This window comes from Chelmon rostratus, chromosome 18, assembly GCF_017976325.1.
Source record: "Chelmon rostratus isolate fCheRos1 chromosome 18, fCheRos1.pri, whole genome shotgun sequence".
In the NCBI taxonomy this organism is placed as follows: domain Eukaryota; kingdom Metazoa; phylum Chordata; class Actinopteri; order Chaetodontiformes; family Chaetodontidae; genus Chelmon; species Chelmon rostratus.
Window position 1 is genome coordinate 11433634 of NC_055675.1, and position 22442 is coordinate 11456075.

General features: G+C 44.7%; 2 protein-coding genes across 6 annotated transcripts in view; both read left to right on the top strand.

Annotated features, from left to right (window-relative positions):
- The first annotated feature begins 332 nt into the window (after positions 1 to 332).
- gpatch2 (G patch domain containing 2) lies at positions 333 to 8897 on the top strand. 2 transcript variants are annotated; one of them, XM_041958613.1, is made up of 10 exons: positions 333 to 484; positions 1375 to 1618; positions 2233 to 2777; positions 3245 to 3309; positions 3486 to 3683; positions 4321 to 4441; positions 5012 to 5051; positions 5251 to 5315; positions 5510 to 5598; positions 7457 to 8897. In XM_041958613.1, the coding sequence occupies exons 1-10, from the start codon at positions 435 to 437 to the stop codon at positions 7624 to 7626; spliced, it is 1587 nt and encodes a 528-aa protein (XP_041814547.1). In that variant the 5' UTR covers positions 333 to 434; the 3' UTR covers positions 7627 to 8897. The 2 variants fall into 2 exon arrangements, with proteins under 2 accessions (XP_041814547.1, XP_041814549.1); XM_041958615.1 differs by having other exon boundaries at positions 2233 to 2774.
- Positions 8898 to 10738: 1841 nt separating this feature from the next.
- LOC121621661 (estrogen-related receptor gamma-like) overlaps positions 10739 to 22442 on the top strand; it is a 28432-nt gene continuing 16728 nt past the window's right edge. The window contains exon 1 of one of the 4 annotated variants that reach the window (XM_041958210.1): positions 10739 to 10860. Coding sequence is in view for 2 of the 4 variants with exons in the window: in XM_041958208.1 (XP_041814142.1) it covers positions 20475 to 20539 (65 nt within the window). In the remaining 2 variants the exon portion in view is untranslated. Of the gene's footprint in view, positions 10861 to 18131; positions 18483 to 20435; positions 20540 to 20913; positions 20995 to 22442 lie in introns of those variants that run through there. The other 3 variants (XM_041958209.1, XM_041958208.1, XM_041958211.1) reach the window with 3 other exon arrangements.

Below are 22442 nucleotides of genomic sequence, written 5' to 3' on the forward strand. Positions count from 1 at the left end.
AGTAAATGAAACCTAAGTGGTGTCTAGAAACAAAGATGCACATAATTCGCACTTTTTTTGTAAATGGCTGAACGCATGACATTTATTTTCTCAAACGTTATTACATAGTACATAGTGTTAGAAGACAAACAACTCCTGTATGATGTGTACCAAATAATGGTAACCGCGACATTAGACAGAAAAAGGGGAAAAACATGATTCTTCTGAATAATATTTGGCAATACTGCTGGTCTCTCGTGTCATTGTGATATTTCCTTATTTTCTGCAGCATGTGAAGGCAGCATAAAACCCCTTGCTGCTTTCACGGTGTCCTCCTGTTGTCGCATATTGATCCAGCTAGCTGATCGTTAGCTTTTGTGTCAGGATGGTGCCTGCGGTGTCTATATGGTTGTCCGTTGTTTCTGGTTAAAGGTATCTGGCATTTGGCGGCTTTAATGTTCCGTGCAGCTAATCTAAAAACCATCGGCAAAGCGGGAACCGGCTGGTAGGTGGTCTTTGAAATCACTGAGACGTAACATATTGTTCACGTCCACTCCACTTTCGTGAGTCAGCCAGCCGGCTAGAGAGCTAAAGCTAACTATGCTCACTGGCTAGCTGCAAAGCTAACATGAATATCATTTTTTTCTTTATTGAGTATTTCCCGGCGACAGTCGTACTAATTAGCAATATTTGAAACTACGAGTGATGGTACTTAACGGCAGTTAGCTGTTTAGTGATACTTCGGCGTTTGTTGTAGTTGATTTAGCTAGCTAGCAAGAAAACGTTAGCTCTCGAAGCTAATAACAACTAAAACAGACAGCTAACTAAAGCAGAGTAATGCTAATTTCAGGGGAGTTTGCAAACCACATCGCAGGCTCTTAAGTCAGACCTCTGAGGATTTATAAGCGTAAGTATTAAGTTGCAACGAACTTATCGGAACTGCGTCCAGCTTTGCTCGAAGAAAAGTGAGAACTTCATGAGTATAATGTGGATAATAGGCTTATGTGAGTTTCGTAGCTGCTCATACTTACGATACGATAACATTGATGTCAGTTAGCCACCTAAACAGCTATAGTTAAGATGGTTAGGTAATGCTCCGGGGCTTGGATTTAGATCTGTAAAACAATGATGGCCCCATGCTTGTCGTCGCTTCCTTTAGCAATGGCCTTTTACAATTCATGCCTACACACACACACACACACACACACACACACACACACACACACACTGTCCCTACAGCCTGCTATGCCTGTAAGTGTCCCAGTAGCACCCATGCCTGTCCAGCATAAACTGCTGACAGCTCCAATAAAAACACAAGTTGCGTTCTTAAATGATTTGTGTCCAGGTATATAACAATGTGTAAACTAGTATCCCTCTTGTTCTCCTCCACTTCAGGCACTTTCGCCGGACGATGGACGAGCTGGTCCATGACCTGGTGTCAGCGCTGGAGGAGAGCTCTGAGCAAGCTGCGCGTGGTGGTTTTGGTGATGGAGGAGACCACGCACTGGCCGTGGGCTGTCTGCTGAAGAGGCAGGCTCGGAAGCGGAGGGGTAGGAAGCGGCGCTCCGACAACCCGCACCCGCCGTGGGAGACAGGACACCTCAGCGAAGGCTCAGAGTCCAGTGTGGAAGAACACAAGGTGAGGTGGGAAGAGAAGATGGAGAATGATTTGGCAGTTACACAGACTGAAAGGTTCTTGAGCATGACACATAAGACTATCCCAAGATATCCAGGAATTTCTCGCTTACTGTGTTAAGAGTGCAAATAAATGTAAGATTTGCAACAGAGTATGTCATTATTAGCTGAAGCAAGAGGGGAGGATTTATAGTACACCTCTGAAATGTTATTGACGGAAATTGAATTGGATTGTTTGGCCAATAATTCAGAGATCTGGAACCAGGCTGTTGTGTTTATACTCACACAGCTTGCTCGCTACATTTTAATAGATGTTCTACACTGATGGAAGAGCAGTAAGTTTGGTAACTGTAGTCTACTGGTCTCCAAATAAAGTTGAGACTGCCCACTTAGTATAGATTTCATGCAGTTTAAGAGACAGTTAAATATATCTCATATATGTGTTTTGGCCCAACACATTTAAAGTTTCCTTGATACCATCCTGTTTAAATTTGTCAGTGTTAAATAAATTTGACCTCACTGAAATATTGCTTTGGCCTAATTAAGATCCTCAAGTTTGTTCAAGTTTCTAAATTTAGCATCCAAGTCTGATATTTACCACAATGACCTTTCATGCAGGACTACCGTGCCGGTACAGGGGGTGTCTCTGCTGCCAACAGCCATGCCCGTGACAACAGCGACTCCGATGAACAACTTGGCCCCAAACGGCGTACCCTCCTAGCAGCTGACACGGGCCGAAGCAAGCGGCCGCTTTGGCCGGACGATTTGGGCGTCCTGGGCTCCGCAGAGGGCACCCGCAGCCTTAGACGGAGACGAAAGGTCAAGCGTATGGCTGTAGACCCACCTGTGGAACCGGAACCTCCCTCATCCATCATGCTAGGACCCCCACCTGTACCCAAAGCACGTGTTGGCGGCAGGCCACAGAGACAGGGTGAGGGCAGGGGTGCCATGGAGCTCTGTGGAGTAGGACTGGTCGGGCCAGGGGGAGGGAAGAACAGGGTGAAAAAGAGGAAACTGGCCACCCACAGGCTGGGAATGGAGGCTGCAGATGAAGGGGTGGTGGTGGAGAGTGAGGACCCCATCTCTTCTCCAATGGAAGGGTCCAAGGACAAGATGGAGTTGGAGGAGCAGAAGGGATCGGATGAGGACATGAGTGACAGGTGGTTAGTGTTTTGACTTTTGTTTTTTTTATGCCTTGTGTTTCCAGAAGTTGCAACTTCTCTGCATCTTCTTCTGTGTATTGTATTTATGTGTGTATGTGTGACGCTGTAGGCCAAGAGGTAAGGAAGAACTCTGTGTAGAGTTGGGTATCAAACGTTGTTTTGACGTAAATGTGTCTATTGCACTGAATATCAGAAACAGGTCAAATAACAAAAGCAGGCATAGAATTTATGCTCTGTTTCATCACTTTGTTTACTTATTGATCTTAAATGTTCTTATGTCTGCAGAAAAACGTGTTTATTGGTATCAAAAAACTTTCATTTTTGTATTAATACTGAAACTTAGGTAACTTATTAGCGCTAATATTAATATAACCCCACAGTGTGTCAGCTAGCTAGTGTTTCTTTGTGTAGACAGTAATCGGCTGGATGAAAGTGTTTTGATCTATTTCTATCTACTTCTTTTTCAGTGAGACCAGCAGTGTCAGTAACAGCAGTGACGGAGGCCTCTACACCAATGACGAGGGGAGGCAAGGTACACATGTTTAATATTGTTGGTTAGACTCAAAAGAAGATCAGGAGAACAGAAGCAGAACACCTGTTAATTATACATTTGGTGGAATATATCAACACGTCACTGAAACAGTGGAAAACCATTGAGATTCTAAAGATGAGTTGCTGATGGGGTCTCATTTTTGACCTCTCTTCCAGGTGATGATGAGCAGAGCGACTGGTTCTATGAGGGTGATCCGGGCTCCGGTTCAGGGCCTGGAGGGGCATGTGGGATAGCAGGAGTGGTTCCCTGGTGGGAGAGGGAGACGGGTTCAGAGGAGCTGGACCTAGCCGACCCTGTCTTCAACAGCATTCTCACTGGATCCTTCCCCCTAATGAGCCCTGGAGCTCAGAGAGGTAGGCTGAAAACATGCAAAAAAATGTAAATTAAATACATGATGAAACGTGAGTATATAGGGTGAGATTTTACAATATAACCATAAGGATTTGGAGGCCAATGGAAATGTACAGATGGGTACATTTTACAATGTTGTTGCAGTGTCACTGATCACCAGTAGGAGGCAGACATTTCACACAAACAAAAATCAAGGCAACTCTACAGTATGGCTACTATTGTTATCCCTGTTGTAAACATAGGGAGTGAAATCTCCTACCTGTTGCTTAGCTTGCAGTATAAATAGGAAAAAATAATTTTATCTGTGTATATATAATATAATGTTTTTCATAAATATCCCAGTGTCTCACAGAATATAGTCCATCTTCAGTGGGCTGAGCTCTGAGATGTAAAGTAAGCAGGCTTATGAGCAATCCTGTGCCTCTGATTAATTAAAGCTTCCTTTCTCTCACTTACTGACATCTTAAAGGACCCCTCCCTGTGTTGCATCCCATCGACTTTGGTGGGACATACTGAGCTCAGTCAGTCCAACATGAACTGTTTGTTGCATTTGTACGTTAAAATGATCAAACTAATCTTGTTGTTTCACTAATTATGTCCTGAGTTGTATTGCTAACGAACCCGTGCTGTGTTTGTCAGGGTTCCAGGCCCGGCTGAGTCGTCTCCATGGAAACCAGCAGGCGTCTGAGGCGGGGCTGCAGGGCAGCTCCAGCCAAGGCTTCAACGACAGACTGGGCAGACAAAGCCAGGACTCCCATGAGTGAGTCCCCATGTTAAAAAAAAACAAAAATGAGTTTTGTTAATCTGTTTTTTCTTTGCATTTTCTTGTTTATATTGTTTATATATTTTTCTATTAATCAGCTCTTATGATTGCACTCTAACCCACTATACAAATAAAGAGATAGAAATTGAAAGACATTAAATAAAGATTTTATTGTCTAGCAGCCAGCAGGGTTAGATACAACAAAATTGCCTTAAATTAGTATTAACACAATATACAATAAAAAACTGGAACACACATCCCAGCATAGACATGTGACAGGGAGTCTTGTAAGAAGTTTTGTAGTAATATTGATGTAATCATTTTTATATTACTGGTGCACATTTTTCACAGTTGTAGCAGACTAATCAATGGAACGTATTAACTCTAAGTTCCTGCAGTCCAAATGCAAGTAATGTTCCCAAGTTGAAGTCTAAAGAGCTTCTTGGGTTTCTGGGCCAACAATTCACTTTTGGAAAGAAGTGATGAATAGCAGTCTGCTTTCTGTCTGTGGAACGCTGCCTTGGTGGCAATTTGAGGCCCTGAGTGACAATATAATATCTCCGACAGGCCTTGGTTTAGCTCTGGAACGAGGAGAGAGCACGGACAGGTGAGCCACGTTTCTTTATTCCTTCTTTTTCCCTTTCAAGCTGCTTAAAATGCAGAGTTAAAGATTTTGATCTATCACAAAGACTCTGTGTTGTTGGTGTTAATAAAGACACTAGCGCTGTGTTATTTCTTGACCTACTTGCTAACTGCTTGAACATTAACCTTTGTTTCTCCTCTTCTTTCCCTCGCCGCTGCTTCAGTTGCATTGGGACCCACGGGCAGACAGAGGGCATCGGAGAAGCTGCTCAGTAAAAACAGCCAGCAGGTGAGAACAACAGTTGAACTTAAAACACCGGTGATTTATGAGCAGCGCTCGGATTCATTTCCTTTTTTACCTTTTGTCCCTGCTGCCTCACAGTGTTTAATGGTATTTTCAAATGAATAAGGATACTTTCTGTAGTGTTAGTTGAAGTAAAACTAATGCTGCCATATTTTTGTCTTGCTGGGCTGGTTCTGCAGGCAGACCAGCGGGCACCTCGGCTCTCTGTGTACGGGGGATGTCAAGCGGAGGCGAAAAGCAGCCCCCCTCGGTTCCGCCGCCCCCTCAGGTATTGGATGCACACCTAGCTACACCTCACACACCATCTGGCACTTTTTACCAACTGGCCCTTTTACTTTATTTTTGGCTCTCACTTTCTCACTTGTTTTCCTGCCCCTCGTGGTCGAGCTCAGTATGTTCACCAGCCTGCTTTCCTCATTGCCGTCCGTCTGGCACATACACTGATGTAAACAGTAAAAGGATGAAAAGTGAGGCTTTCACTACACATTTTTAAAAGAATTAATTGAGGAAAGGGAGTCCCTCATCCTTCATATTGCTCTCCTGCTCTCCTCCTCTCTCACTATTAAGCCCTGCTTTAGCTCTTAACCCCCTTTCCTCCTAAGCTTTGTTGGACAAGAGTCAGCTGGCTAGTCATGCTGTCAGAGCAGAGATACTGGATTAGCTCTTAGCCAGTAACACTTGTGTACCCCCCCCACCCCTCCCCACCACCCAAAACCACTCTCTTTACCTCTGGGCAAGTTAATGCTTTTGGAGGAGGAAGGGGAAGGTAGCAAAGCCTAATGCTGTTAGGTCAAACTCCCATTATAATTGATGCCAAAACCGGCAAATCCTTACAAACAAATATTAGTTTTCGCTGAAAACTGAAGAGAGAAAGAGCTAAACTAAACAGTGAAATCTATTCTTTAACTTTTTTTTATAGACATAACATTTGGTCCAAAGTGACACAATCAGCGATGCGTCGCAAATATCAGGCACATTTGATACCTGCTCCAGACACAGGTGCAGTGCTCACAGACAGCAGGTGCCGACCTCCCAGCAGGGTGGCGGCGAGGGCCCGCCAAACTCACATCCTGACAATTTGGCTCGAACCCACCTGGGACTCAACAGTCGTGTGTAAATGAGCGGCGGATTTGCCCTGTGCTTCATACAAATAAAGACGGGATTAAAAAGGGTAACAGGCCGTTCTGTGTGTTTGGACCGTGAACTTCCAGGAAGGGCGAGGACAAAATGACCACTGTCCGCTCGAGACAGGCGTGGCTGGGCTACATGGCTGGAAATGTGGCTAAGTCGATTACATGATTACATTACTTAGATGTAGCTTAAGAATTTTAATGGAGTAGTGATGTCACTGGAGGAGAGCCTTCAGTGCAATAAGTTTCACAGATGTTTATATAGAGGCGGTACCGCTGTAGACGAGATGAGAAGAAGCATTTTAACTATGAAACAGCGCTGCTAGACCTGCAACTAACTCACTCTTTTCACGAGCAGTTAATCTATTAACATCAAAAACAAGGCCATCACACGTTCCTAGAACCAAAGATGGTGTCTTCAGATTGCTTGTTTTTGTCCGACAAACTGCCTTAAACCCAGACACATCCCATTTAAAATAATGTACAAAAAGACGAAACAAACTACTTGATAGGTGGGTTTTATTAGGTTGATATGTTGCGTGCAAGATAATCTCTGTATATGGCTCCTATGTTCCTGTTTTTTCATGTATAATTGGCATTTGCTATTGTGACATATTTTACATATTTGACAGATTTATGATTGCTGAACTTAGTGGAATTTGCTTTTTCGAAACTATGAATTGCTTGCAAAGCTCACGTATCAAAGAGCGGCTTTTCAGTTCTTATAGTTGACAATAACTGCTAATTAGCCTTTAGCCTGTCATGAGCCACCTTTGTGACACTGTTTGCAAATGTGATTGAATTGCTTCAATGAAAGGTTGTTTTAAGATGAGGCGTTTACATTATTTTGTCTACCCTTGGTGAATAAGCACCGAGCTCTCAGCTGGGTGCAAACCAACATTAACTATAAACAGCTATTTGTTTTAACAGGCTAGTAGACTTACACACAGGCTGTTGAGCTCTCCGTCTTTTTAAACCCGTGACCTCTCGTTTCAGGATTGGTCGGGGAGACCGCGCCTCCCATCCCAGACACCAACGTGGGGAGCCGCATGCTGCAGAGCATGGGCTGGAGCCCGGGGATGGGCCTGGGTCCAGAAGGCAGGGGCATGACAGAGCCCATCCGGGCCACACAGAGACCCAAAGGCACAGGTCTAGGTTTCAACTGAACACCTGCTTTATGCATCCTGAACCTGGAGCAGACTGGGACAAGAGACGCCCCAAGACCTACAAGGAGTGAAGGAGATCAGATGCTGCTCAGTGTGATGAACAATTAAAAAAAAAAAAAGAAAACGGTCCAGAATAATCCAGGAATGTGAGTCATAAGACAGGAAGGAATGAGGCTTGTCCTAGCAACAGAGTTTGTGATGAAAGAGAAACTTTCCCATATTGGGGAAACTTGGAGAAGCCTGGGATATCCACACAGACTGTTCCCACAAATGGAGAGACTGACCGGTGAACATGAATGACTGAAACTGAACTGGAGAAAAGATGTCTAGCAAACAAAGACGTCCTCTCAAGAAACTCCTTGTTGGAGAATATAAATGACACTGAAGCCTCATTGTTAGTGTGTTAAGCTGGCATGCTGCCTCAGCCCCGTTACCTCAGATGCCGTCATCACAGGCAAGAATATTGGGGTAATTTTGACCATATACTGAGCGTGCAGATGATGATGATGGTGCCCCCCCCCCCGCGGTCGCTATTGATTAGTGAAGTAATGATGAATGGTTTCTTCTGATATTGCACAAGAAAAGACTATACTAGTAGCCCATAGGTCAAGATTAATTTTCGGTTTCTTTTTAATGTCATGAAGTGAGGGTACGCTGTGTGGATGTGTGTTGGAATATCCTTTTTATTGTTCATTTAATGGAAGAATTCATGTCATCACAATGTTTTTATCTGTTCAAAAACAAACTTTTGCGTGCAGGTTTGGAAATTCTGAAGGAGAGGAAATCAGCAGATTCAGCTCATTTCAGTGTTTTCAGAATTTTATTGCTGTCATAATTTACATATAAAGGTCTTAAGTACCATTCGTTCTCAGGTGTTTTCATGAAATTCGCCTGATTGGACCTTTTTTCAGGACTGAGGGTGAGTGTAGACCTGAGGTCTAATCAGACAGAAGTGAAAATGCCTGTGTGACAGTGCAGGGCCTTAAACTACATAACTATGATAAAAAAATAAAACAATAGTGGAAATTTAATCACTTAAAAAAAAGTTTTAGACCCATTGTCGTTTACTAAGTTGTGATATTGTTTCATGTGTTTATTTAGGCTATTGGGCAATATATCTTACCTGCAGCCATATATTGTCCTGAATTCAGATGTGAAATCATTTTAAAATTAGGTAAAGGGATTAAGGACTTGGGGAAAACAGACATTAATGATTAAAAAAAAAAAAAAAAAAAAAAACTGCAGGAAGTTGTACTGTAAAAATGTTTGTTTCCTTTACTGTGTTGTTGTAACCACTGAGCTCCAGATGGATGGTCTTTTACCCCGGCCTGTTCAGGGAGGCGTGAGATGAGCCGTCGGTGACAGAAACAAATATTAAACTCAGAGAATGCCTAAACTATGTGGTAGTCATTGTCCTATGAGACAGGTCCCATCCCCAAGCATTAAACCAAATCGGAAGACAGTTCATTTTGACTAGAGCCTCGTCGATGCTGCACTTTTCAAGCCCATGTTATTATCACAACTGAAAGAGAAGAGTTAAAAGCACCTTTTAAAGTTCTCTAATTGACGTGTTACACAGTATCTTCTTTGTTTAATCCGTATGAAAGCTGTGAAGTGTCCGAAGGAAAATTTGCAGGTTATGTGATGGATAAATGTCTTGGCCAGGCACAGTTACTTCCTGGAGGCTGCACTGCTTGCCTGGCAGCCTGTCAGTGACTACAGGAAATAGCCAGGCAAACAGCCCCCTGTAATGCCACAACTTGCCATTTTTACACTTTGGCGTTCATACAGATTAAACAAACACATAATGTGTACATTTTTGATCTTCAGAGGTGCTATCACCTTTGCAGAGAGCCATGATTATAAGTAACTTTAAATGTAGCTTTATTTAGCACTTCTGTATTGCAGTGTCTTCTTTCTTGTTGACCAGCGTTTGCGCCAATGCACCAATAATCCAGAGATTTTTTGAAGTGTCAAACAGATAGCAAAGGGCTATTTGATCAGCCTTTGCTCAGCGTTGGCCATGTGAGGAGGAGCCACATCACATTCCCTCAACACTACAAATTTAAATGCCCATCATCACGACCAATTTGTGAACAAAGGGAGACAGGCACTGGTGAAAAAGCCTGTCAGCAGTAGTTTTCTTTTGCCTAGTGAATGTGTAAATTTTGAAAAGCCTTGCATTTTGTGACTGCAACTGCCGGTGGACCAGTTGCAGTCAGCACAAAATGTTAATTCCAACTGACTTGATGTTCTCTGCAATTAGGTGGAAAAATGGATGTGCATATATCGGCATCAGCAATCGGCCAAAAAGAGGTAGAAAATATCGGCACATTGTGGCGAAATCCAACATCGTGCATCCCAAGATAAAATAAGCTAAAATCAGCCAATTCTATTGCAAACATTTTCATCCGTGTCTGCTGGATATTTGAAAAGAACTCAGCAGCTGCTACCAGGAACATATGTTATTGTTTGAACTGAGTTTCAAGCTGAAATCTGACTAAAATCAAACCTGTTGAAAAATATATTTTAGTCCAGTCTGAATGAAGCCGGTTCATGGCTGTGCATCAACCATCCCAACCATGACGTCCGCCGACTGAACACAAACCACAACCAGAACTTTCTGCACAAACCTGCTCGCAGCTCCTTTCGGGAGAGAGCTTTAAAGCAGAACTTCCCGTAAGAACGTGCCCTCTGAATATTTCAAACTCTATCAACACATGCATCACATTCACATGCTGACTCAACATCGCTGAAATATGATGCTCTCCCCTCTCTGTCTCCCTCCCTCCCTCTTTTCTCTCCCATCTTTGCAAGGCTGCAATAGAAATCCCTCCTCTGTATCTATGGGAATACAGGAGTGCTGTGTGTCCTCCACCCTCCCCTCTACTCGCCACCTCCCTCTGCATATAAGGGGAACGCTGGCTGTGTCCCCCACCGCCTGCTTACCCCCCTCCTCACCCCTCCTCTTGGACGCACTTTCTGTCTGACACACTCTCTTAGGACTCCCCTGCGAGCGAGCTGGGCAGGTAGGTAAACTCAGCACTGGATCAGAGAGGAGAAAGAGAGGGAGAGGGGAGTGTGTGTGTGTGAGTGTGTGTGTTCACGCTGCTGCATCGCTGAGCTACAGAGACCGGAGGCGAGGAGAGCTGGAGCGTTTGTCCTTGAGACTGACTGACTGACTGCAGCTGTAGAGCGGAGGACCAGCCATCCAGCCAGTGGATGAACCTGACAGTGAGTACTGAGCAAAGGCAACGAGACGAGCGACTGGGAGGAAGTAGACGCAGGCTTCTTTTAATTGCAGCAAATATGTTTTTGTTCCTTGTCTGCTTAGAAACAGCCCAGTGCGCTGTTGGAATGGAAACAGAGGTGTGCATCATATATTTGTCTCTGTGTGTGTGTGTGTCCAGGTGGAGGTCTACTATGCTCCCAGGTGAACTCATCTCTCAGGCTTTTTATTGGCTCCCGTCGATACTCGCTCTCCAGCTGATGTAGGACTTTGTAAGCAGTTCAGCAGTTGTTCAGATAGTCAGTCTGTCTGCAGCAGTGTGTGTTTGTGTGTGTGTGCAGCATCAGGAAAGATGTCAGTAAACATAACATTACTGTACATCTCTACAGCACCGTGCCTCCTCTCCCCTCTCCCACTGTGTGTGTGTGCAGATCGATAGTTATGCATCTATAATTGGAAGTCATCATTTATGGCGACCCTCCAAAGCGAGTCATTATCATGTGTAATCTTGCAGAAAATTACATTTTGACTGGTGTACCTTGGCGTGGCCAAGAATCAGTGGACTGTGCTGAGCGGTCTAACTGGCCGGAAGGTGGGGTTACTACAAGAGGACCTCCAAAGCCTGGAGAAGGGTGGTGTAGGGTAGAGTGGGGGGAGGGGGCCGGAGCCATGAGGCAACGGGCCCGGCGTCACATTTTGCCTGAAAGCGAGGAAGTCCCAGCAGTGGCCCTGGGTGCATCTGTGTGATCAGATGAGGAGGGACAGGAGGGAGCCGTAGACAGAAGGAAAGTATGGCAACGCAGTGTGGAGGATTAGAAAGACGAGGGGAAGGAGGTGAGGGAGTCGGAGGAAGATAGGCGAGCACCGGCGTCACTCTCTGTGGTGTGAGACAGCGCCGTGAGCTGAGACTGGCTCACCTGTGGAGCTGCTGACAGAATGTGTTAGGCCACGTTAGAGGGGTGGCTCTAGATGGACGGGTAGAAGAAAGAAAGCCGGGAGGGGAATGCATAAAGCTGTGCTGGACTTTTTTTTAAACCGACATGACAGGATAGCTCTTTTAGTCTCTGTGTACGTCTGTGATGATTTGTTTATTGTCGACATGCTGACAGTGAGCCACAGGGCTAAATTTGCCACCTGTGGAGATAAAAGTGATATGATGAGATAGAATGTGTACTGTTTTGTATGTGTGTGTGTGTGTGTGTGTGTGGTTATGCGAAAGTGTGTATAATAGTTCCTGACATCAGCAGTAGGTGTATGGTGCTGACTCCCAGGATTCTGTGTGTGTGTTGGGTCTGCACCGGTGGCTCCTCACCTACGAAAGGTCTGGGAACCAGGTGTGTGTGTGTTTGTATGTGTGTGTGTAAAGCAGGGTTAACGTGTGAAAACGTGTATGAACCACATGTGTTCAAGTAAAGTCATTTGTATTTACCAGTATCACAATGTGAAAATACTGTAATTGCATATTGCAAGTAAAAGTACTCGTTCTGCAGAACGGTGCCCCCTGTGACTGATAATAATGGTGTATTAGCTTCAACTGTTAACCCTGATCCAACAATGTGTAAGCAGCATTTTACTGCTGCACCTGCTTGAGGTGGATCTGATTTTAACTACTTCGTCTACAGTAAAACAGTTTTGTCCAGTAGTTTCCAACCTGGGGATCAGGTCCCTCCAAAGGGTCAAAAGATAGATCTGGGGGTCATGAGATGATTAATTGTGCAGCAAAGAGGAGAAAACTGTGTAGCCTAATTACTGGTTTTAGCCATGCTAGCAACTCTAGGGATGGTGAGGTCAGCCTGCCACTTTGGTCAAGACAGAAATATCTATATAAATATAAATATAAATATAACTATTGGATGGATTGTCAAGAAATTTGGTGCAGACGCTCAGGTTCCCCAGAGGATGAAGTGTATCAACTTTTCTGTATTCTAAACTTTTTCTCCTGCGCCACCATCAGGTCAAACATGAAGTTTGTCCAGTACTTCAGGTTATGACCAATCACCTGCAAAAGTACTAGCAATGACACTCCTGTAAGCCTTAGATATACTTTGCATTTGTTGCTAATTAGCTAATGTAGCATGCTAAACACAGATCTCTTTAACTGCAACCATCTGAAATCTTTAGAGGAGAAGGGTCTCCGTGGCCAAACTGTTCATAGACAGTACCAAAATTGTCCTGTGCAGTACTTGAGTAAACATACTTAGTTACTTTCCACCACTGCAAATCACAAAGTGGCCTTACAGCAGGGAAGCACGAAGAGGAGGGATCTCTCAGGATCTGCAGACATCAATGAAAAACCCCAAGATGACATCGTCAAGAATTAGAATGATAACATAAATCTCTGAAGTGCAAACATATATGAAAAAAACATGGATCAGAGGTACCACGCGCACCACCAGGCACTGGCTGGACCCGGACCACAAACCACCCCTGCACCACAAAGACTTGGAAAGAAGACAGAACTCACAAACACACAGGACGGCTCAAGACTCAAGGACACATTCACACAGAGGCAGATGAGACACGAGATGTCCCTCATTTACCCGTTCTAATTCAAAACACCATGGGTGACCCGCGGCTAATGTCAGAGCTGCAGACCAGAGGCTGACCGGTTAATCCAGCGCTGCCTGTAGAGAATACGAAGGGGTCGTGCTGCGGTAATCCACATTATGTTGTTAGGAGAGGCTTGGTTACATAATCACCCTAAGAAGCTCCAGATGGGCACCTGCCAGAAGACAACATGGAAACAATGAAATGTACTCAACTCTGAGCACGCTCCATAATCATGGTAAACAGTTTAGTCAGTCACATTAGACTTCCATGAGAGTCCTCACAGTGCTTTTGAATAATCAGCCCTTATCAAGCTTGTGGTCAGTTCCAGGCAAGATGCTGCATTGTAAAAAGCTGAATGTTAAAGAAATCTGTCCACTAGGGGGCAGCCCAGCCCCTAAGTTATTAGGGTATGCAAACCAATTATAAGGGCCTGCATTTGCACAGTTTTTTCTCTGTGCATTTAGTCTCAAATATTCATAAAAATGATCCCAAATTAGTCCTAATGAAACCCTGCCTTCCTGAATGCCTTCCTCTGCACATATATTTCCCAGCACTGACTCGCTTCCTCCCCAGTGGGACCACAGGATCTCCAGATAAGTGAAAACCATTTGAAGAACATTGACCCTCTGAGGATAGCAGCTGCAGGTCCCAGTAGCTCTAAGTGACATTTCAGTGGTTATGTCGCTTTAAGTTTCTCCCAGAGGCTCGCTGAGGTTTCCACCATGGACGTGTGTGTGTGAGTGTGTGAGTGTGTGACCTCTGATCCCTGTACAGTGCGCTACAGATCAATACAGGGAAACTGATCCTATTTCCAATTGCTCATCTGTCAGCCAGTCCATCATTTCCCTCCCATCCACCTATTTAAACACATCATACCGTTCCATATCTGTGTCATATCTCTCTCATGTTTCGCATCTTATTTTCCTTCTCCCCTCTCTTCCTTTTCTCAGTCTCCCATCTCACTTGCAGCCCCCCCCCCCCTCCATTTGTAAAGCATTTAAGTGTCTGAAAGGTACTGTGTTGGTGCAGCGAGACAATGGTGTTTGCACACAGTGTCAATAGTCTTTCCCTCTGTCTCAGTAATTGATGGATGACTGCGAGTCAGGCATAAACTAAGCAGATTACACTCACTAGATCTGAGGGCTGATGCTAATGTGTGTGTGTGTGCTTGCGCGGTGGGGGTTGGAGTTGCAGAGTGACTGTCCAGTTTTGGAAGTCAATCCGACAGCTGTCCCTGGAGGCTGAGATTTGGTGGCTGTGAGTTTAGGGATGAGGAGAGAGGGATGAACACACACACACACACACACACACACACACACTCACACACACACGCGGCGTCTGCTTCACTCGTACTTTCCCTTTTCTTCAGAGAAAATGGGATGCATCTGGTGTGTGGGGTCAATAGCTGGCAGCTGGGTGCTGTGTTACAGGCAGCGCCCCTCTGGAGCAGCTATTGAGCTCCTGTCCTCGGTTCGGCGTCGGCAGTGTAAAAATATATATTTTTCCTGTGTAACTGCAGCCATGCGTGTTCAATTTCATTTGCCGCATTTGGCTTGTTTCCATCGCTTGTTATGTCTGGATTTTGCTTTGCTTCACGTCATTGTCCTCTCTGTTCAGTTTACTTGTCAATTGTCATCGGCGGGTTTGTCGTTTTTGTTTGTTTGAAGTTGACTTTTTTCTAGAAGCCCCCTAGGTTTTTATTTCATCAGAACTGTACAAGCTGCCTGTTTGTGCCTTTTTATATTTTATCCAAATACATTTTTGACATCCAACAGGAAGTTTCAATGACTCCAAAACTCCTGTCCTACTGTTATTTGGACAAAAGAAGCAAATTGAAGATGTTACTTTGGTTTCCAGGAATTTGTGAAGGATGTTTTTTAATCAGCAATTGAATAAAACAAGACTGCAGGTCTACAGCCGTGCTGGCAGGCCTGTGAGGCTGCACTAAATGCTAACATCAGCATGCTAACATGCTCACAATAATAATGCTAACCTGCCGATGTTAAGCAGGTAATGTTAGCTGACTTAGTTTAGAGTTTGCATGCTAACATTCGCTAAGTAGCACTAAGCACAAAATACAACTGAGACTGACGGGTATGCCTGTAGCTTTGTATTGATGTGGCCATAAAATCTTGAACCGCTGATGACTAAGCTTTTAAAGTTCATCCCGTTGGAGCAATCCGGACGGTGTTGTTGAAAATATGATGGGTTATTTAACTAAATCTGCAGCGCTGATCTGGATTTATTCTGAGCCTGCGTGATGATAGCTGTTCAATCAACCGATTGAAACGTCTTTTCAGCCTCTAACCTTTTTATTTAGACAACCTCAAGCTCTATCAAACTAGGAAATGATCCGAAGAAAAAAAATGGCTCCGGAGCGTTCTGCCCTTCAGGCGGTCCACTTGACTCAAGTGTGCGTCACTATTGTTGTGGTGTGTGGCAAGACCACTCAGCTGGTGCCAAGGAAAATATCAACCACTGATAAAAGTATTAATCTCTGTTTTAATTTCAACCTGCACTTGGCTTCTGTGTGAATATATGAAAAAAAACCCTCCTCAGCTTTGTTTGAGCGACTGCAGAACGCATTGATGGCAGCTGCCAAACTAAAAGCCCCTGAGCGATAAGGGCCACTTCGCTTTAACGTCAACATTCGGTTTCCTAAATGGTTTATAAAAGATAATTTCTCAGTGTAGATAATGTTTTATGTGATACATTAACTTCAGGAGGTTTGATAGTAGCACTCAGTGTCTGGCCTTTTGTATTTTATGGTTGAGATAAAATTATCTACCATTAGAAATCACACTCTCTTTATCTTTTATGGGTTTTTATGTGCACTCTCCTTTGTGTTTGCATGTGCTTGCTCTCATATGTTCGTTTACACATGCAGCGTGTCTGTGTATGTGGCTGCTTTGATGCGGCGTGTCTTTCTGATGGCGAACCGTTTCACGTGGTGCATAATGAGATAAGGCCCACTCCATGCAGTCTGCTGTCTGGCCTTTATCTGAGCCACAGATTAGTGCAGGTGATTTCATTCCTGTGGAGATTGGTCTCGGCGAGGGTCAGATCGGAGCACGAGCGCAGCGTCATGTCGACGAGAGAGGAAGAGACAGGCCGAGATGGAAAAGAAAAGAGCAGAAATTCTGAGGCTTCCGTGTACCAAACTCCCTTTGACATCTGTACATTTTTGATGCTCCAGTATTTTCGGCCTGTTTGGTTGGAAATTATCTTGTTCTTCCAGCACTGTATGTTAAAATACACTGGGTGCGTTTTCAGCAAACTTGGACAGGAAAACAAGAAGCTACATATAACCACTAACATGGCCAAACACATGTTAAGGCTCTTTTTCTATGTGTACAAATGTGTGCTTTGCATCTGCATAAAGAGTGATTTTTGAGAGACTGGCGTGTTTGTCAGTCGTTTAAGTGGATTAGGATGTAGTGACAACAGATTGCATAAGACTCATGTAACTCTGCGCTGCTCACTGTAGCCTCACTCTCACTGAAGAAATGACAGTGTGCATTGTTCTAACATTCAAACAAATCAGGTTGCATTATCAGCAACTTGATATAGCACTTAATGGGCATAAAGTAAGGGCAGTATTAATTTACACACTTTTCTTGTGTTTTCCATTATACCGTATCTTGTTTTGCATGTGGCCACCTCTTTCGAGCGCCAAACACGACTTGCTGTGCTTCTCAATGTGCGTGCACGTGTGTGCTGTCAGCAAAAGGCGAAAAGCATCACATTAGGCACATAGCCATAGCTGATTAGAACAGATAAAAGCACTGTAGCAGGAAGTCAGTTCAGGCCTGGTTAACACACATATGTGCGTGTGTGTTTCTGAGTGTGGACGTCATATCTGTGTGGAACAGCACTGATTTCACTTTAGGCGTCGACTTTAAAAGAGCCATCTCTGGAGGAAATGGTTTCTTTCATTATATCCAGCATTCCCACATTATCTGACCTCACTCTTGTCACCAAAGATCTTTTTCACCTCTGAGCAATGCTACAAGTAATTTTTTTCCACGCTATTGTTCAATTTATAATTATTTTTAATCGCTTGATGAATTTTTTTGTGAAAAAAATGAAAAATATTATTCACAATTTTCCACATCCCCAGATAATGCTTGTTTTGTACGACCATTAGTCCCCAACCCAAGCATATTGAATTTACAATGATATGAAACAAGGAAAAACAAGCCATTTTCTCCTTTAAGATGCTTAATTAATAACTATAATCCATTATTAAAGGATTAGACATATGGTGGTGTTTCTATTCTCACTTTTTTCTTTAAAAACACACTCCTTTACAAAATTCTGGTTTGAATTGATTATGATCATACAACAGGGTGTTTCAGATGGCTGTGTTTTGAGGCCGGAAATAAGAAAAAGGTTTAAATGTTATCCTTTAATTCACTTATAGATACAGATAATTATTTGTCCGTTTTTTCTCAGCCACTATGATTGAAACAAAATCTGCTGCGATTAGTCGATAATTCTTGCTCCACATTTCCATACAGGCCTAAAGATCCCTCTAAGAACTGAAACCTGTGAAGTACTCAACATCCTCTGTTGTCAGCCACCTGCCCCAGTGAGAGGCCGGCTCTAATAGGCTCAGGGGGCAGCCAATCAGCTGCCGGCTCAGCGTTCCGGGGGAAGGCCATTCAAATGATATGGCTGGGTATTCATGAGGGCCAGCTTTGCTCGGAGACCCTTGTCACAGCAGCCAGCCTCAGTCACAACAGTCGGAACTTCAAAGGCGGCCAGCGGCCGGGGGCTGTCGGAGAGAAGTGTGAATGACAGGAAGGAGGACGCAGGCAGGGGGCAATGAGAGGAGCTGAGAGTGTGACACAAGGGCAGTAGATGGAGACAAAGTTTGGAGGCAGAATAAAGAGAAAGTGACAAACAGAGCAGGGAGAGATACAGCTTTATAAAATCTGTAGAGGAGGGCAGGCAGACAGGAACACGCGTTCCCGGACACAACATTCTTCTCCCCCTCGGAGCATGGTGGCAGAGCGCACATGGATTTAGTCGACCTCTACCTCCCAGAGTGCTTCACCTACCACTCTGAGACAGAGTAAGTACTTCCACTCTGCTAAATGACTGTACTCTGGAAATCAGTGCCGCGCAGGTGTGATGGCAAACTGAGCCGAGGGCGAAAGCTGCAGGAATAATGACCGGTCGCCCCCTTATATGATCTGTGGGACGCTACGTGCGCGTCTCGTGACTCGCGGGTGTCTGCTCCTCGCTATCTGCCGTTCGTGCGCTCTTTTCGTTTTCAAGTCGATTTGAATACTTCAGAGGATCAGTTTCATCCATGACGCATCTGTGCGCTCGAAATAAAGATTTCTCCGCGCTTTAGGAGAGTTGGAGCGTGAGAACCATCACACTCAAGACCACCAACCGCGATGGAGGAAGGACAGCACAAGTATTTGAACTGCTGTGCTTCAGCATCATGACTATCCCCTGTATCTATGTGGGAAAGCCTGACCTCTACTTTAACATTTGCTCGTTCATTAGTTGCAATTTGCACTTTATTTGAGAATAATGCACAAATTCCCCCCACCTTGATTAAGCTGGTGTAAATTTAGGCCTGCAGACTTACTACGGATGACCCTGACAGTTATTTTCAGTCTATAAAATGTTAGAAAATACTAATTAATGCTCATCTCACGTTCCCAAAACCAAAGATGACGTCTTAAAATTGCTTGTGCTGTCTAACCAACAGTCCTGAACTTAAATATATTCAGTTTAAATTATTGAAAACAGAGGAAAATCCCCCCAGTTTAGTCCATGAAGGTTGATTGTGACTGGCTGATGGTTTCAGCTCCATACATAATAGAAACAGATTTACAGAAATAAGTGTTCAAATATTTTTTTTCTCCCCCTTTGTGCTTTGGGGAAGTTTCCATGAGCATTTCTGAGGTGAGAAGGCTTGTTTGCATTGCTTACGGTCGTCGCTGCCCGGCCTCTTTGCGTGTTGATGGTGAGGGTGGGTGGGTAAGATCAGTTTGGTGCGAGGAAAAGCGAATGAAAGCCTGCGACGAGATGTGCCGAGCAGCTGTTTGATTACCCCGAGACTGCTTTTTGATTGCCTTTTCTTTTCTGTAATCATAAAAAAAAATTGTGTTCATTATCATCACCGCTGCGCTTTTTATCAGCTGCGGCGTAATCACTGGCCTCTGAGAGCACATCACACCGAGCATTTTAGGACTGAAATTAACTTTCCCCCAGCAGGGAGAGATAAAGAGAGTTCAGAGACAGACAGACAGACAGACAGACAGGGACAAAAAAGACAGCGAAGGCAGAAGACATGCGGATGTACAGGTTGGCTGATTGCTGGTGACAGAAGCGGCCAGATAAAGAGTGGGAGAAATGATCATGATCCCCTGTATGGCACGCTATCCATGTTTCCAGAGCCTGCGGGTCCAGGCCCCAGCCACAGGCACCTCATCTCCCTGCTAACAGCTTCGTCCAAAGCCTGACTAAGGCTCTTACGGCCGGCTGCGGGTGCTACTGATCCCTGCTCATCTCCTACTGGCTCATTAGTAAAAAAAAAAAAAAAAAAAAAAAAACCTACTGAGACCCCACTGACCTACATAACTGCTCCTCGGGGTTGGGGTTAGAGCTGAAGGGTCAGCGAAAAGGACCTCAGATATATTTGTGTTGGTTTTGGGACAGTGCAGGGAATATCTCTGTCGCCTTGAACCTTTTCCCCATCTCCCCATAACCCGTAGATTTGCCTTCACTCCATTTTCTTTATATCTCTTGGTCAGTTCCCTCTAATTTTCTCTTTTTCCTTCCCTTGCTGTTTTCCTCCCTCCCTCCCTCATCCGTTGGGTCATTGTCTGCATTATGACTCTGCTCATTTGAAAGTGAGTGTTGCCTTCTCTCTTTTCTTTCAGCACCCCCCAGGTTAATGAGCCACAGGACTGCCCCCTTCCCTCTGTCCCTGCCTGGTCTTTTCACACTCCCTCTATCTGTCTGCCTCTCTTGTAATTTCCTCCCGCCTCTCCTCCTCGTCTTCTTCTTCTTCTTCTTCTGTGTTTTTTTGTCTCCTTGTCGTTTCATGCTGCATTTTGGCCTTTGTTGCCAAGGTGCCATTAGGCTTGTTTTGGACACAAAGGGGATAAGGTATGATAACTTTGAATACCCACTGACACGCACACACACACACAGACATGCATGCGCACACACACACACACACACACACACACACACACACATCCTCCCTGATTTATCCCTCCTGCACGCTGTAGGAGCTGCACCAACCGTCTTTTGATGGGCTTTTATGCGGAGTTGTAGATTAGTAATCTGTCAGAGTGAATATTACATCACATCTGATCACCCCACTCTAATGTTATTTTATTATGAAAGCAAAACGCCAAGACTCCCCCCAACTCCTCCTCCTCCTCCTCCTCTTCCTCTCCGTGATGCATTGTAATGGGAGAGCACAAAGAATATCTCACTCTGTACCTGTCAGAGACTTGACACAGCAATATGGACGCCTGTGATAGATAGCCAGCCAGTAAACCAGTGAGTCACTTTAAAAGGAAACTGAAATCTCTCCACTGTGCCGTTTCTCCAAGGTGAGAGATGACAAGGAGGGTGGATTCAAAATGCCATCTTGTTTATTGGTTATTCAGGTAAACTTTGGGGCCTTGAGACTAGAGCTGGGTATTGAACACCAGTGCTGATTAGGTACCTTCAGGAATGTGGAAGATGACGGCGTACTTTTCTACAAACCCTTTTTTCTTTCAACAAAAGCCTCTCAAAATGTTTAAAGCTGCACTCATTCGTGTTTCTATGTTAACTGAACAAATAACTCAGTGTAATGTGAAAGGGGTCACTTGTAGTGACAAACCTACAGAGAACTACGCTTTTTAGCGTCCTCAGGCTAACTGTTTTTGGTTTTACGGCCTGCAGCGTTTTGATTCGCTCTTGTTGACCTTGAGGAATAGCTCGGGCAAACCTTTTGTACGCTACCCGCCCAACACCAAAGCACCAGACAGGAAAAATCAGCACCTAGCTAGCTGACGTAGTACTAGCATCTAGCTAAAGAGCCGCACATGTCTTTCTGGAGTCGGCGGGGACCAAAGCAGAGCTAAAAGCAGAGCGAATGTTGGACTTACACACGTCATGTGACCGGAAACACGACTCCAAACAAATGCTAATGTTGTTCTGTGTCTAATGGATGTGTAGCTAGCAAACATTTGCGAGCATGTTCGCCATAACATGTTTGTAAGGTGTAAATGTGTCAGTTGTTGCCATAGCAACTTTTAATACTTTAAGGCAGCAGCTGCTGTGACTATGTTGCTCCATATTGTTTGGCTTTCTCATAGGAGCGCCTTCTGCCGCCTCCTGTGGCGTCCCTGCTCGTCGTCCGTCCCTGAACTTGCGTCTGCATGTCTGTCTTTGTGGGTTTGTAGAGGGGTCAGTAGCGCGTGCCCATGGTTTTCTCTGGGGGTGGTTAAAAGCAGCCAGTTTTTTTGCCTACCAAATGACTTGTGGCTGAGAAAATACTGATTTACATGACAGGAAACAGACTGACTTTGATCCACCTGACCGGGCCGAGATTAGAGTGGGAAAGACGCACGGGTGAGCGCGTGCCCGTGTTTACTCCTCTGTGCGTGGAAGCGCGCGACGGAGAGTTTTTAAAGTCGGCCCGGCGGCGAACACTTGCATGCGAGTACGTGTCGGGGCGTTTATGAAGACACTTGCTTTAAAATGTGTCTGTAAGCGTGTGTGTAAGTGTGTGTGCGCGGGCAGCTCCAACACCACGTGAATCTGAGGCGTATGCATAGAAGTGGGAGCCTGTCTATGATTTTTATTTTTACATCCGCGCTTGAACGGCGCCATGATGTGAGCGTGTGTTTTCAGGATGTGTGTGTGTGTGTGTGTGTGTGTGAGCGCAGATCACATGCCAGTGAGCCTACAGTACACCTCAGCTGCTTTTTTCTCCTCGGCGCGGTGACAGAGAGTCTGTTGCGGTCACATTGTAATCCAGCAGGCCTGGGAGAAGATTTATTTCAAGCAG

Bases quoted from the DNA above. Each gene is read 5' to 3' on its own strand.
- gpatch2 (XM_041958613.1), top strand. From the start codon at position 435: ATGTTCCGTGCAGCTAATCTAAAAACCATCGGCAAAGCGGGAACCGGC. The intron at 4,442-5,011 runs GTGAGTCCCCAT...TATCTCCGACAG, and splicing joins CAAAGCCAGGACTCCCATGA to GCCTTGGTTTAGCTCTGGAA. The intron at 5,316-5,509 runs GTGAGAACAACA...CTGGTTCTGCAG, and splicing joins TCAGTAAAAACAGCCAGCAG to GCAGACCAGCGGGCACCTCG.